This window comes from Myotis daubentonii, chromosome 1 (genome assembly GCF_963259705.1).
Source record: "Myotis daubentonii chromosome 1, mMyoDau2.1, whole genome shotgun sequence".
Lineage (NCBI taxonomy): Eukaryota > Metazoa > Chordata > Mammalia > Chiroptera > Vespertilionidae > Myotis > Myotis daubentonii.
Window position 1 is genome coordinate 95370714 of NC_081840.1, and position 13254 is coordinate 95383967.

Genomic DNA, 13254 nt, shown 5'->3' on the forward strand with positions numbered 1-13254 from the left:
TTGAACTGCAGCTTAAGAAGGAAACACTGTACTACCCTGAAGTACTTTCTATTAAATCAGCAATGTAACATCATTGGTTCATGTAAGGAAAGGTTAGAAATCAGTTTGTTTTTTTCTCTTAAATCTTAGAGCTGTTTTATTTAAACCAGGAAGTTAGAAGCTTCTTATAGAGTGATGACTCATAGTGGTATTCTTGTATCACAAATCAGAGCTAATAGTGCAGAATCACTCTTGTATTTAGATTTCTTTTCCTCCAAGGAATCAAAGAGAAATGTGGACTTATTCCTGTTTTATAGGGCTTTCACTTTACATTTCTTTAAGTTTCCAGTCATGTGTCTGATTTTGAGTCAATTCTTCTATTTATCAGAAAATACATATTATGAAAGAAGAAGAATTTTATGGACATAGAATTAAGTTTATCATAGTATATCCTGGATAAATAATTATCTTCAGTTACTGTTGAATGTGAAGGGGAGCCGTTTGAAATTTTCATAGTGCTATGCAAAAGATTAGAAAAGTGGTGCAAATTAGTTTTTTTATATTTTAAAATAAAAGAATGATATAAGGTATATTTGTGATACGTGGTAATAATTATTGCTTTAATTGTATAAAGGCATTTCTTTTGAAGAAGCTCCTGTTTTCTTCTGAGAAGTCTTCTTGGAGGGATTGCCCAGGTATGATAGCTATCTTATAAACATTTACTCCATCCTCAATTTTACAGGTAACCTATGCAACATTCATTGGCAATAGTTAAGTTAAAATTATCTATTCTTAAAAAGTGCACTATTCTTAAAAAGTGCACTATCAATGAGATATTTTTTCCTTAGGTTTCTTTCTTTCTTTTTTTTTTTTTTTTAAGCTATGTTTTTATTGATTCTTAGAGAGGGAGAAGGAGAAAGAGATAGAAACATTGATGAGAGAGAAACAATGACCGGCTGCCTCCTGCACGCCCCTTACTGGGGATCGAGCCCAAAGATGGGCATATACCCTGATGGGAATCGAACCCATGACCTCTTGGTGCATGGGTTGATGCTCAACCACTGAGCCATACCAGCTGAGCATGTTTCTTATTTTTGATATTTCAGGAAGATTCATGGTCAGTGACTCCAAATTTTTAAATGCTTATATTTCCAATTTGGTATTCCCAAGACATATGACAGGATAATATAACTAAGGGAAAAAGCTTTGGCTTCTTGATAAAATAGGATAGAGCACCCTAAACTGTTAAATTACAGCATATTATAAGGAATAATTGTTTTATGTTTGTTTTGTCTTAGCTCTGAGCAGGAACTCAGTTATCTTTGTATTTCTGCATCTTTTAGTATAATGTCTTACACAATGCAAATAATATTGCAAATAATTGTGAATTAAATTGCAAATGAAGCTGCCATAGCTTCTGCAATATGCTTAGGTCAGAGAGCAGTATGGTACTACCTGATAATTCACTTGACAGCTTACAAAAATCTTACACAATTTTATGTGACTTCATAATACCTTGTGAAAGGAGGTAGAATGTATTATAATCCCAGTTAGTATATAAGGGCAAAACAACTTGCATTCTAAACCATGCCCATAGTGATTTTGAATTTAAGAGTTAAAAGTATCATTGTCATGTATTTTTTATTCATTAATAATGGGAATGCAAAATAAAGTTTAGTAGAGAAGAAACTATTCAAGAGATAATATTAACATCAACATTTAACTAATTAGATTGCTTGCACAGAAATATATTCTTATTGATAAAAAATGTATATGCATTGTCATAAATGTCATATGCTATGGAGGTTATAAAATGAATGACACAGTTCTGGCCTTTAAAGAACTTTAAATCTATTAGGAGAAATAGAAACCTCCCTGTAGCACACAATTTTACATAGGCTATGTATACATCTTATCCTCTTTGAAAGTTTCAGAAAGCAATAATACTTCTCAAAAAGGGGAAGGTGGCTAAGGTTCAGGAAGAAATTGAGCATTTGTGCAAAATCTATAGTTCAAATCACTGTAATACAGTATTAGTAGCTTCTATATTATGCAGCATAACAACAATGGCCCCTGCTCATCTAATAGGTTGTGGTATTGTTTGTGCTGAGGGTATGTTTTCTCATTATCCTTACTCTATGGGACAGGAAGATCAAAGACATTAGATTAATTCAAAAATGGGGGAAAAAGAGGTCTCAACAGGCCCTTACGTTGTGCCTGGTTCTACAATAAAGGAAACCTCGTGACTTAAATGTTTCATTTGCAGGTAAGAAAGAGTTGATCGTATCAGGTAGCATTTTTTTTTCTAGTAATGTTTAATTCTGCATTTTTTAGGATTCTTTTTCTCAGTAATGGAAATATTTAGTAATGGTGACATTGTAACCCTCCAGCACATTATTTTTCTAAAATATAATTTCAGATCAGTTGTTTGGATTTTTCCCCCCACTTGGAATGCTTGATTTTCATTAAATGAAAACATTCATAAGATTGTTATTCACGCCCGGATTTTTTTCCCAAAGGAAACCATTGTAATTTGTACTTCGGTTATTTTTAGAGGAAGAGCGGAAGGAACTCCTTTGTCACACCTTATGTGATATTTTAGAAAGTGCCTGTTGTGACAACTCTGGATCATACTGCTTGGTTTCATGGTTAAGAGGAAAGACAGCCGAGGAAAATGCTAGTATTTCTGGGAGTCCTGCAGAGTCTAGTTGCCAAGTGGAACATTCTTCTTGTAAGATACATTTTTTTCCTAAAGTAATTTCTTATACCTTTGTTTTAATAAAACTATTGACAATTTTAAAGAAAAAAGAATTAAAAATTTCATAACATGTCTCTTTTTCAGCAGAAGCTTAATTCATGAGCCTTAGTATTTTTCATTTCCATTTTGATTATTTTATATTTATTTATTTATTTAAATATATTTTATTGATTTTTTTACAGAGAGGAAGGGAAAAGGAGAGGGATAGAGAGTTGGAAACATCAATGAGAGAGAAACATCAATCAGCTGCCTCCTGCACATTCCCTACTGGGGATGTGCCGGCAACCAAGGTATATGCCCTTGACTGGAATCGAACCTGGGACCTTTCAGTCCGCAGGCTGACGCTCTATCCACTGAGCCAAACTGGTTAGGGCTCATTTTGATTATTTTAATTGCTAAAGGACATTGCATTTGTTTCTTTTTGCTTTCATTTTTGGGGTAAAAAAAAAAAAAAAGAAATGCATTTCTTACATAAAAAAAAAAATTCTCCTGCTTGATGACATTCTCTGTGAGCTTTGAAACCCTCATTTAGAAAGTTTAAAGAACGTATTTATATATACTTTAGTTTCAAATGCCTTAATGTTTACTTTGGCATTAGGGAAGAAAACGCTCTTTTTTTTTTTTTTCCAGAAAATTTCTTAAAATAGTTTTTGTTACTTTATAGAGCAAAGATGGGGACTTTTTTTTTTCATTATGTTTCCATTTCTCCTGAACTTTTTGGATATTGTTACTGTATATGAATTATTTTAAAGTAATTTTAATTATGAGTTTTAATTTTGCCTTCATTGAAGTTTTTTGTACTTTGAAGATTTTTCTTCAAAATAAACTAAATAACTATTCTCATTATAAAAATAATATATTCTGTAGTCTTTCGCCTTTGAAAATTCTTATGTAATTGGCCTAAAAACTGCCAGAATGAACTAGTGATATAGAAACTAGATAAAAAGAGTTGCTGTCTGGTTTTTCTTTCCAGGACCTATCTTACTAGCAGTTGGCTTTTGATAATTGGTACTTCCAAGTGTTTATATAGAATAAGTGACTTATTCTACCTATAATGCATTTCATTAACATTGGAAATTATTTTTGAAGAAATTAGACAACCGATTCCTAGAAAGTAAATTTTGATTGTGATATACATCTTGCTTTCCCTATAGGACTGTCTGTGATGCACTATTGCTTCCTTGAGCTAAAATGTGTCTGTGATGTCAGCATTTTCTCTTCTACCAATGCAGTTACATTGGCGAATTCTAATAGCACATTTGCAAGGAAGAATTTTAAAAATTTAAACAGTTCAATGATGTTTTTATTTTCAGGCCTTTCAATATAACCTCTCAAAAAATTTAACGTTTTTAGAGTTGATAATACAATTGAAGGAAACGAGTGGAAAATATTCACTAGGTTGATAGTAAAAAATGTCATTAAGATTAAAAAGAAAGATTGTTTTTAAATATTTTCTAGGTTTGACTGGATTGCTTGTAAGCATATTTAATAGTTTCATTAAAGTTAATCAACATTTTGACAATAATAGTTGAACTAATTAAAAGTTATTTTAAAGACTAGGTGCTTAAAGTTAGTTTATATTCAAATATAAGAAAATAGTAAGATCTTTTTGTAACATTTTTTATTAGTATCTTAGTATATACTGTGTACTTATTATGGACTGTGCTGTACATTTCATAGTAGTAGGTTGAGTGGCCTCATGATACGTTAAATTTGGTACCTCAGGAATTAACTTAGATGGGCATACTATATTGAATTCCTCTTCAAAAACATATTTTACTGACTTTTCAATTTAGTTTGCCTCATTTTAAAAGTGGACATGAATAAAACCAGATTTTAAATTTGCTTTTTTATAATCTATAAATTTGAAAAGTTTTATTAACTGAAAATTTAAGAAATTTACTTTAGATGTTGCTAAATGAAACGAACTTACCCTAAAATTTGTATTCCATGTAACAACCTATTTTACCTGTTCTTTCCTTTACTTCCAGCTATTTTTTTTGTGTGTTTTACATTTTTCCATCATCCTGCCTGCTAAGTTTTTTATTTTGCTTGCCTCCTTTCTCTAAGTTACTATTTTTATGTCAACTTTTGTAGTGTATGCCCTGTAAAATTATTTAGATAATCAGGTACAGGAAAATTAGTACAATTTGGAAAACATTAGGTAGAATTTTTATTTTATCCTGAAATTTTAAATGTGAACTATTTTCCCCATTGTCAATATTACATTCTGCACAAACATTAATTTCATTGGCTTGTGTGGTGTGTATAGTTTTGGCTTCTGGTAACGCACACTTGTTTGCAATAATGAACAATCAGGTTCAATTTCAGTTTGTTTCCCACACAAATTGAAAGATTACTTAAGCCATTGGATTTTTAAATATTTTAAAAAGTAATTTCAAACATTTGAATATTGATACTAGACTTTGAAAGGGTAACGTAATGTGACCTTTTAAATTGTAAATCAAAAATTGAGAATTAATATTTGAAAGTACTAAGATTTGCTTTATGAATATACCAGTGGCCCGGTACACGAAATTTGTGTACCGGTGAGGGGGCGTCCCTCAGCCTGGCCTGCACCCTCTCCAATCTGGGACCCCTTGGGGGATGACTGGCAGTCGGACATCCCTCTCACAATCTGGGACCGCTGGCTCCTAACCACTCACCTGCCTGCCTGCCTGATCACCCCTAACCACTCTGCCTGCCAGCCTGCTCACCTACAACTGCCCTCCTGCCGGCCTGCTCGCCCTCAACTGCATCCCCCCCACCTCCCCGCTGGCCTGCTTGCCCCCAACTGCCCTCCCCAGCCGGCCTGCTTGCCCCCTACAGCCCTCCCCGGCCGGCCTCATGGCCCCTACAGCCCTCCCCGGCCAGCCTCATGGCTCCCAACTGTGCCCCCTTGCTGGCCTGCTCGTCCCCAACTGCCCCCCATTTTCGGCCTAATCGCCCCCAACTGCCCCCCACTGCCGGCCTGCTCTCCCCCAACTGCCCCCCACTGCCGGCCTGCTTGCCCTCAACTGCCCCCCCCCCCCGCCAGTTTGCTTGCTCCCAACAGCCCTCCCCGGCTGGCCTCATGGCCCCCAACTGCCCTCCCCTGCTGGCCTCTTGGCCCCCAACTGCGCTCCCCGGCTGGCTTGCTTGTCCCGACTGCCCCCCCCCAACAGCCTGCTTGCCCCCACTGCCAGCCTGCTCACCCTCAACTGCCCCCCACCCCCACCAGCCTGATCACCCCCAATTGCCCCCCACTGCTGGCCTGCTCGCCCCCAACTGCCCTCCCCTCCTGGCCTGATCGCCCCTAGCCGCCTCTGCTTCGGCCCCACCACCATGGCTTTGCCTGGAAGGAATCCCGGTCTAATTAGCATATTACCATTTTATTAGTATAGATATAAGCACATATGAAATTGTTCATTGTGATAAATTGAGTAGGCATTTTTATTCATCTTTAAAGACTTTATCTTTGGGGAGCCAAGACTCTCAGGATTGAAATCTTAGCTCTGCTGTTTATTGCTGTGTGCACTTGAGAGGATTCTTCTCAGTGCCTCAGTTTCCGCTTCTGCGAAATGAGGACTATTAGGGTTGTTGTGAGGGTTAAGTGAGGTAAGACCAGTAGAGCATTTGTCAAGGGGCCTGGCACTCAGAAAAGTTCTAAATAAGCATTACCTTTGATTTAATGCTTTCTTTGATTTTTTAAAAAATTTATAATGGTGCTGTATTAATAAATGTAATCTAAGTTACTGAAAACTTCTCAACAGTTATATTAATTAATGCGGAAACAAACTTAAAGCTGTCCTTGAACCTGTATAGTTTCAAAATGCTATGCCTTTTTATACGCATTTTGTTTAATAATTAAGCATTCAGTGTAAAGGTTTATATTGTAAAGAGGAAGGCTAGCTGGATGATTTTACGTGGACATATGGACTGAACGCTCACATGAAAGTGCAGGACACGTTACGGTGATGTGTGAAGCACTATGATTTTCATATTTCATAAACGATCCTAGCATAACTGAATTGAAAAGAAGTGTATTATTTAATACTTCTACATTCTCAGTATTATGTCCATTTTAGGTATAATCATGGTAACTAAAATGTTGAAATATAAATTTATATAATACTAAAGTTGAAAATAAACTGAGGATTTTAAGGGAGTGAGAAAAGAGGGAAAATTTTGATTGCTTGAAAGTATTTACAGCCTGCTGTGTGTATCTTGTGTCATTTATTTGCCATGTGTAGTGCTGAAAAGTGTCTTTTATGTATAGCTGCCTTGGCTGTCGAAGAGCTTGGCTTTGAGCGATTTCATGCATTAATTCAGTAAGTAACATTGGAACATTTAAAATACTTACCTTGTGGACACATTGCCATTTTAATTTTGTTCATACTGGGGAAAGGTACTTAGATTTATATGCCTGAGATTAATTTGTTTTCAAATTAAGAAATAATTTGTAAATGTGTACTTAAATTATTCAAATTCCTAAATTAACTATCAAAATACACTTTTTATAACACTAAAAGCTTTTTCATCCTGACAATGAAAAAATAATTTTAGCTTAATGTTTCTCTGTCCTGAGTGAGTATAAAGGTTTCTAGTAGAATAAGTGTTTGAATTATTTATTGTTTATCAAAATATACTTTCTATAGTTTTCATTAAAGCTGCCATGTCTTCATTAGATCATTTAAACTTTTTATTACAAAATAAAAGGGAGGATAGCTATGTTGATAGAATTATAGGTGGCATTTGAAATATAACATTAATTTTTTGAAAAAGTTACAAATGTACAAAAGTCAAATTTTGTTTGTTCTTAAACTCATCTTTGAAGAGGGCCACTTTATTCCTTAAATAACTGTATAATTATTGAAGAATTTATTGGTGTCAGATAGTTCACCTAAGGGATGAAGACATTCCCTACCAAGTATACATTCTGTCTTAATGGCGTATATTATATATAGTGACAGTTGTCAGCAATAGCTTTTGCTTTTAACGGCTAAATTTATATTTGAAAATTTAAGACACAAAAATCTCCTGTTTGTATATATAAATTTTTAATGTATAAGACAATTTAAGAATTTTCCCATTTACGAATGTAGTAAACCTTATGATGGTACTCATATTTAATTCTTTTCACCCCCAGGAAAAGATCATTCGGAAGTTTATCCGAATTAAAAGATGCTGTCTTGGACCAGTATTCAATGTGGGGAAGCAAATTTGGAGTATTGCTTTTTCTGTATTCTGTGTTATTGACAAAGGTTTGTTGAAGAAGATGTTTCTGCTGGCTTTTATTAGTTTGAGTTTAGTATATTTTTCCTGCTATGAGGACAAAATTTATTCTTGATACTGTTTCTAAGTCTCAGAATAAAACTCTCTTATGCTAATAATAATTCTCTTTCCTCCCACTCACTTGTTCCTTAACCACTTTGAAATTGACTTTCACCCCTACTCTTCTGGACTGCTGAGGTTATCAATAATGTGCTATGTATAAAATGCACTCAGTTCCTCTGAATTTTATTTTCTTTGCTCTTACCAATGTCTGGCAATTGACACCTTAACCCCTTCTGGAAGCTCTTTCTAACCCCCACTCCCTTTTTTTAACTTATCTGATAAATCATTGCACTAAGTTCTCTTTCTGTAATGTCTCATAATTTTTTTGTTTATATCTTTCCATGTTTACCTGTTATATTCTTCTTTCTCTTTTCCACTAAGCCTTTTTCCCCCACTAAGCTTTTATATTCCACTAGAGGCCCGGTACATGAAATTCATGCATGGGAGGGGGGCGGGTTCCTCAGCCCAACCTGCACTCTCTCCATTCTGGGACCGCTGGCTCCTAACCGCTCACCTGCCTGCCTGCCTGGTCGCCCCTAACTGCCCTCCCCTGCCAGCCTGGTCACCCCTAACTGCCCTCTCCTGCCAGCCTGCTTGCCCCTAACAGCCCTCCCCTGCTCGCCTGGTTGCCCCTAACTGCTCTCTTCTTCTGGCATGGTCGCCCCTAACCACCTCTGCCTTGGCCCCTGCCACCGTGGCTTTTTCCAGAAGGACGTCTGGAAGATGTCCGGTCTAATTAGCTTATTACCCTTTTATTAGTATAGAATTTCAGTCCCTGGGTTCTATATTCTGCTTCTTTTATGGATATTTCATTCCCTCAGCTTACCTTTATGTATTTAATTCCAATATGTATAATACTAGTCCTGCCCTTTTCCCCCAAGTGCCTGTTAGTCCCAGTTATCTAACTAGACTTACGATGCTAAAATCAAACTTCTTTCATTTGTCACATGTTTACTGAGTATTGACTATATGTTAGGCCCTGGGCTGATAATGTTGGGGTAGAATTGAACTTAATGGTTCCTCTTCAGTGTTGTAAAAACAATTGACACGTTAATGATTACTTCCATTATGGGAGCGTTTTTTGGGGTGTGTGTGTGTGTGTGTGTGTGTGTGTGTGTGTGTGTGTGTGTGTGTTTATTGCATGCACAAAGCAGAAGGGAAAATAGTAAAGGTATACCTAAGTTTATTTGGTGAAATGAAAGGGGGGTGCCTTGTATAGTAGGGATCATTCAATGAATGAGGAAAAGTTTTCTAGACAGAAAAGCTGTGGGAAACTCTTGTCTCTTGGCCACCAACATGCCATCCAGACTGAGGAAGACCCCAAAACTTCAGGGCCACATGAGCCGTGGCCATGGCCGCATTGGCAGACAGGAAACACCCAGGGGGCCCGAGGTAATGCTGGTGGCTTGCATCACCCAGGTTACTTTGGGAAAGTTGGTATGAGGCATTACCACTTAAAGAGGAACCAGAGCTTCTGCCCAACCGTCAACCTTGATAAACTGTGTACCCTGGTCAGTGAGCAGACACGGGTAAATGCTGCCAAAAGCAAGACTGGAGTTTCTGCTATCATTGATGTGGTGTGATCTGGCTACTACAAAGTTCTGGGGAAGGGAAAGCTCCCAAAGCAGCCTGTCATTGTGGAGGCCAAATCCTTCAGCAGAAGAGCTGAGAAGAAGATTAAGGGTGTTGGTGGGGACTATGTCCTGGTAGCTTGAAGCTACATGGAAGGAAGTTCATTAAAATGTCCACAATTTTAAAAGAAAGAAAAAAAAGCTGTGGGAAGATTTTCCAAGCAGTGTGGATAGCAAGTATCTATAATAATAAAAGCGTAATATGCTAATTACACCGGATGTCCTTCCAAACAAAGTCGGGGCTGTGAGGGAAGCCCAGGTCCTGGGTGCCTGCCAGCCGCCAGGGAAAGGAAGGCCTACTCTTGTACAAATTTTGTGCATCGGGCCTCTAGTAAAGGTATAATCAATTGGGGGCATGACACGTGTCTAGGAACCATAAGTGGTTTCATATTACTGCAGGATAAGCCACCAGAAAGGCAAATGTGGAAGATGAGATTGGGCAGTTATATAAACAAGGTTTAGTGTGTGAAGGTTCTTGTATATTATGCAGAAATACTTTAGATTTCATTTCAAATTAGAATAAAACAAGAATTTTCAACAAGGATGTAACAAGATCTTTTTGTTAATAAAGGGTTCCTTAAAATGGGATAAGAGTTGTGTTGGAGGGAGTTGGTGTGTGGAGTATCAGTCTAGAATCAGGAAAACTAGAAAAGTGTTAATTGAAATAAGTGAACCTATGCTAGGGCAGCGAGTGTGGAAATGGAAAAGAAAAGAAGCATATTTAAAAGCATGTTTTAAATTTAGAAATTTAAAACATTTAGGAGGATGTTTAAGTGAAAGTATCAGAAGTACTTGGTAGTTGGTCAGAAGTGGTGGAGACCAGTGGTAGAGGTATCTAAGATGAGGCTTCTTATGACTTCGTCTTAACTGTTCATTATTTTGCCAGTTTTTTTATGCTCAAGACTTTGAATACCTCCTCTCTCTCTTGTCCTTTACAGCCAATAAACCATCATGTCTAGTTGTTCTTCTTTGAATCTGTCTTTGAAATGATGTCCCCGCCCTCCCCAATGGTTATGTCACTTGTTCCTATTGTTCAGTTTGGCTTTATCAGACTAAAAAATTGTTTTGTTTTGTTTTGTTTACAAGGAAGGCAAGCGCAAGATCTCATACTTATTTGTGTCCTTCTATATGTACTTACGCAATCATTAAATATTTTGATCATTGATTAATCGTCTCTTTAAACCTTAGAAGTGACCTGTTATCTGGTAGAACTAATGTTAGATTATCTTTATCGTTTTGGAGTTGTGCCTAGGTCTTCTTGTAGTGGTCCAATATCTACACCTGTTGGGATTTGGATGCCCTTTGGGGGATTAAAAATATCAAGAAAATAAGAAGCTTCCTGTCATCTTAATTTATATTTTTGTCAGTACACATTTGAATTACTAATATTTGTGAGAACACACAATCAGAAGCAAGCCTTCCATTTTGTTATGTATTTCTTATACCTTTTGTGATTTTAAATTTATATCTCTATCATCAACACTCATATGTGTATGTATTTAGTACCAATAAATGACCTAAGAAAATATATCAGATGATTTTTAAATGACCTAAGAGAACATATCAGATGCTTCAGAAGGTATATTAGTTTTGAATTTAATTTAACCTAAAGTTAAATGAATATTAACTTTGGATTAAATAATCTTCTCTTTCCTCCTCTTGAAATTTAAACATTATTTCTCTATCCATTTAACCAACATTAGATCTATTATGTATATTCTTTATATAGCACACATGAAAGAAAATAAAAAGATATTCATGGAGAAACTACTAGTTACCATTATCATCTCAGGTGCACCCCTAATACATATCTGGTTAGTTTTTTGGGAGAAAAATTACTTAAATAATGTGTTTTATTAATTTATAGTATGAACTGGTTAATTTTAAACTATAATGTTCATTTCTAGTTTTTAAAATAAGCCAAGAATATTTGCTTTCTTTAGGGCATTGAAAACATAAAAAATGAAATTGAAGATTCAACTGAACCTTTGATAGATCCTGTGTATGGACATGGCAGGTAATTATCTAAAGTCTTTTATCTCCTCAAATGGACTTTAATTTAAGAACTTGACTTAGAATAAAGTACTACGGAGCTAGAAAATTTTGCTTGTCGGTTGTTGACAGCATAAAGTCTTTGAATTTGAGCAGTCTTGTGCTGTATGCATTGCTTGTCTTATGTATGAAATGTAATTTCCACTTTAGGTTTATATATGGAGTGCATTTACTATAGCACATATTTTGTCTCGAGATGGCCGGGGAGTATTGTAACAACTTCTTGATATTTCATTTATGAAACTTTATCAGATGAAATTTATTCATTTTGACTTAGAAATAAGTGTATCCTTACCTATTTATAAATGCTTTCCTGCTTGGGTGAAAATTTTTTTTCTTATTTTTCACTATGAAACTATCCTCTTTCTCAAGCTTTTTAATAGCTATTTCTATTAAAATTGACAAAACAGTGATTATGAACTCACTCTAAAAAATAAGTACTTTTTGCCCTGACTGGTGTTTGCTAGGTGGTTAGAGCAGTGGCCCCCACACTGGGAGAGTCTCAGGTTCTCCCTCTCTCTTTCTCTTTTCCTCCTCTTCCCTCCCTTCCACTCTCTCTAAATATCAATGGAAAAAAATATCCTCAGGTGAGGATTTACAACAACAGCAAAAGTGCTTTTCTTTATAACTTTCTGCTTCAGAGGTTAAAATTAACACGTTTCATCAAACACAAAATAACATTTATATATGTATTTTAAAAGATGATTACATATAGTAAGTAAATTATCAATCTAGGTATCATTTTTTTTAAAATTAATTTAAATATAGTATCTTAGATAAAGTTGTTACATTTATGTGAATAAATAGAACAATAGATACCATTGTGGTGATTCATTTAGTGATCCAGTTAATAAGGCTGTTTTTCAATGAGTGTATAAAATGAAAAATACAAGGTTTTTCCTAACTTTGTTTCTTAACATAATTTAATGTAAACAGTCATTACTGTATACCTTACCATAAAGATAATTTTATATGAAAATTAGTTTATTCATATTTTACTTTTTATTTTTTATTAATAGTCAAAGCTTAATTAACCTCCTATTGACGGGACATGCTGTTTCTAATGTATGGGATGGTGATAGAGAATGCTCAGGAATGAGTAAGTATATTCTTTGTGTATTTATCTCACTTATGATTAATATTTAACTAGAATATAGTTGGTTGTTACTCATCTGTTTAATGGCCCTGCATTACTTAGAGGTTAAGGTAAGTGCCTTATAATCGAAGAATCATTTACAGTTTTCAAGGCACCATAACATGAAGACATTGACTTTGGAGGCAAACTTGGCCTCAAATCCCAAGTTACTTACCGTCTCAAGCCTTTAGTTTTTTGTAGTATAAAATTGGGATTACAGGACTATCTTCTTTAGAAAAAGTAAAATATATATCTCTTTATATAATCCTAGTATATTTTCATGCAGCAGTATCTAAGTCTGGAACACTAGCATTTTGCTTAAAATTGAGGAGAATTACTATAAGTATTGTAATTTGAAATATTATCTTTGAGAGTCTAGTGTT

At 35.4% G+C, this 13254-nt stretch overlaps 1 protein-coding gene across 5 annotated transcripts in view; it reads left to right on the plus strand.

The window, feature by feature from the left end:
* Positions 1 to 13254, plus strand: part of MINDY3 (MINDY lysine 48 deubiquitinase 3) — a 120753-nt gene that overhangs the window by 19360 nt on the left and 88139 nt on the right. For 2 of the 5 annotated variants that reach the window (XM_059711579.1, XM_059711570.1), the window contains exons 3-8: positions 614 to 674; positions 2534 to 2710; positions 6996 to 7047; positions 7866 to 7980; positions 11628 to 11701; positions 12756 to 12835. In XM_059711579.1, the coding sequence (XP_059567562.1) occupies positions 614 to 674; positions 2534 to 2710; positions 6996 to 7047; positions 7866 to 7980; positions 11628 to 11701; positions 12756 to 12835 (559 nt within the window). Of the gene's footprint in view, positions 1 to 613; positions 675 to 2533; positions 2711 to 6969; positions 7048 to 7865; positions 7981 to 11627; positions 11702 to 12755; positions 12836 to 13254 lie in introns of those variants that run through there. The other 3 variants (XM_059711586.1, XM_059711595.1, XM_059711601.1) reach the window with 3 other exon arrangements.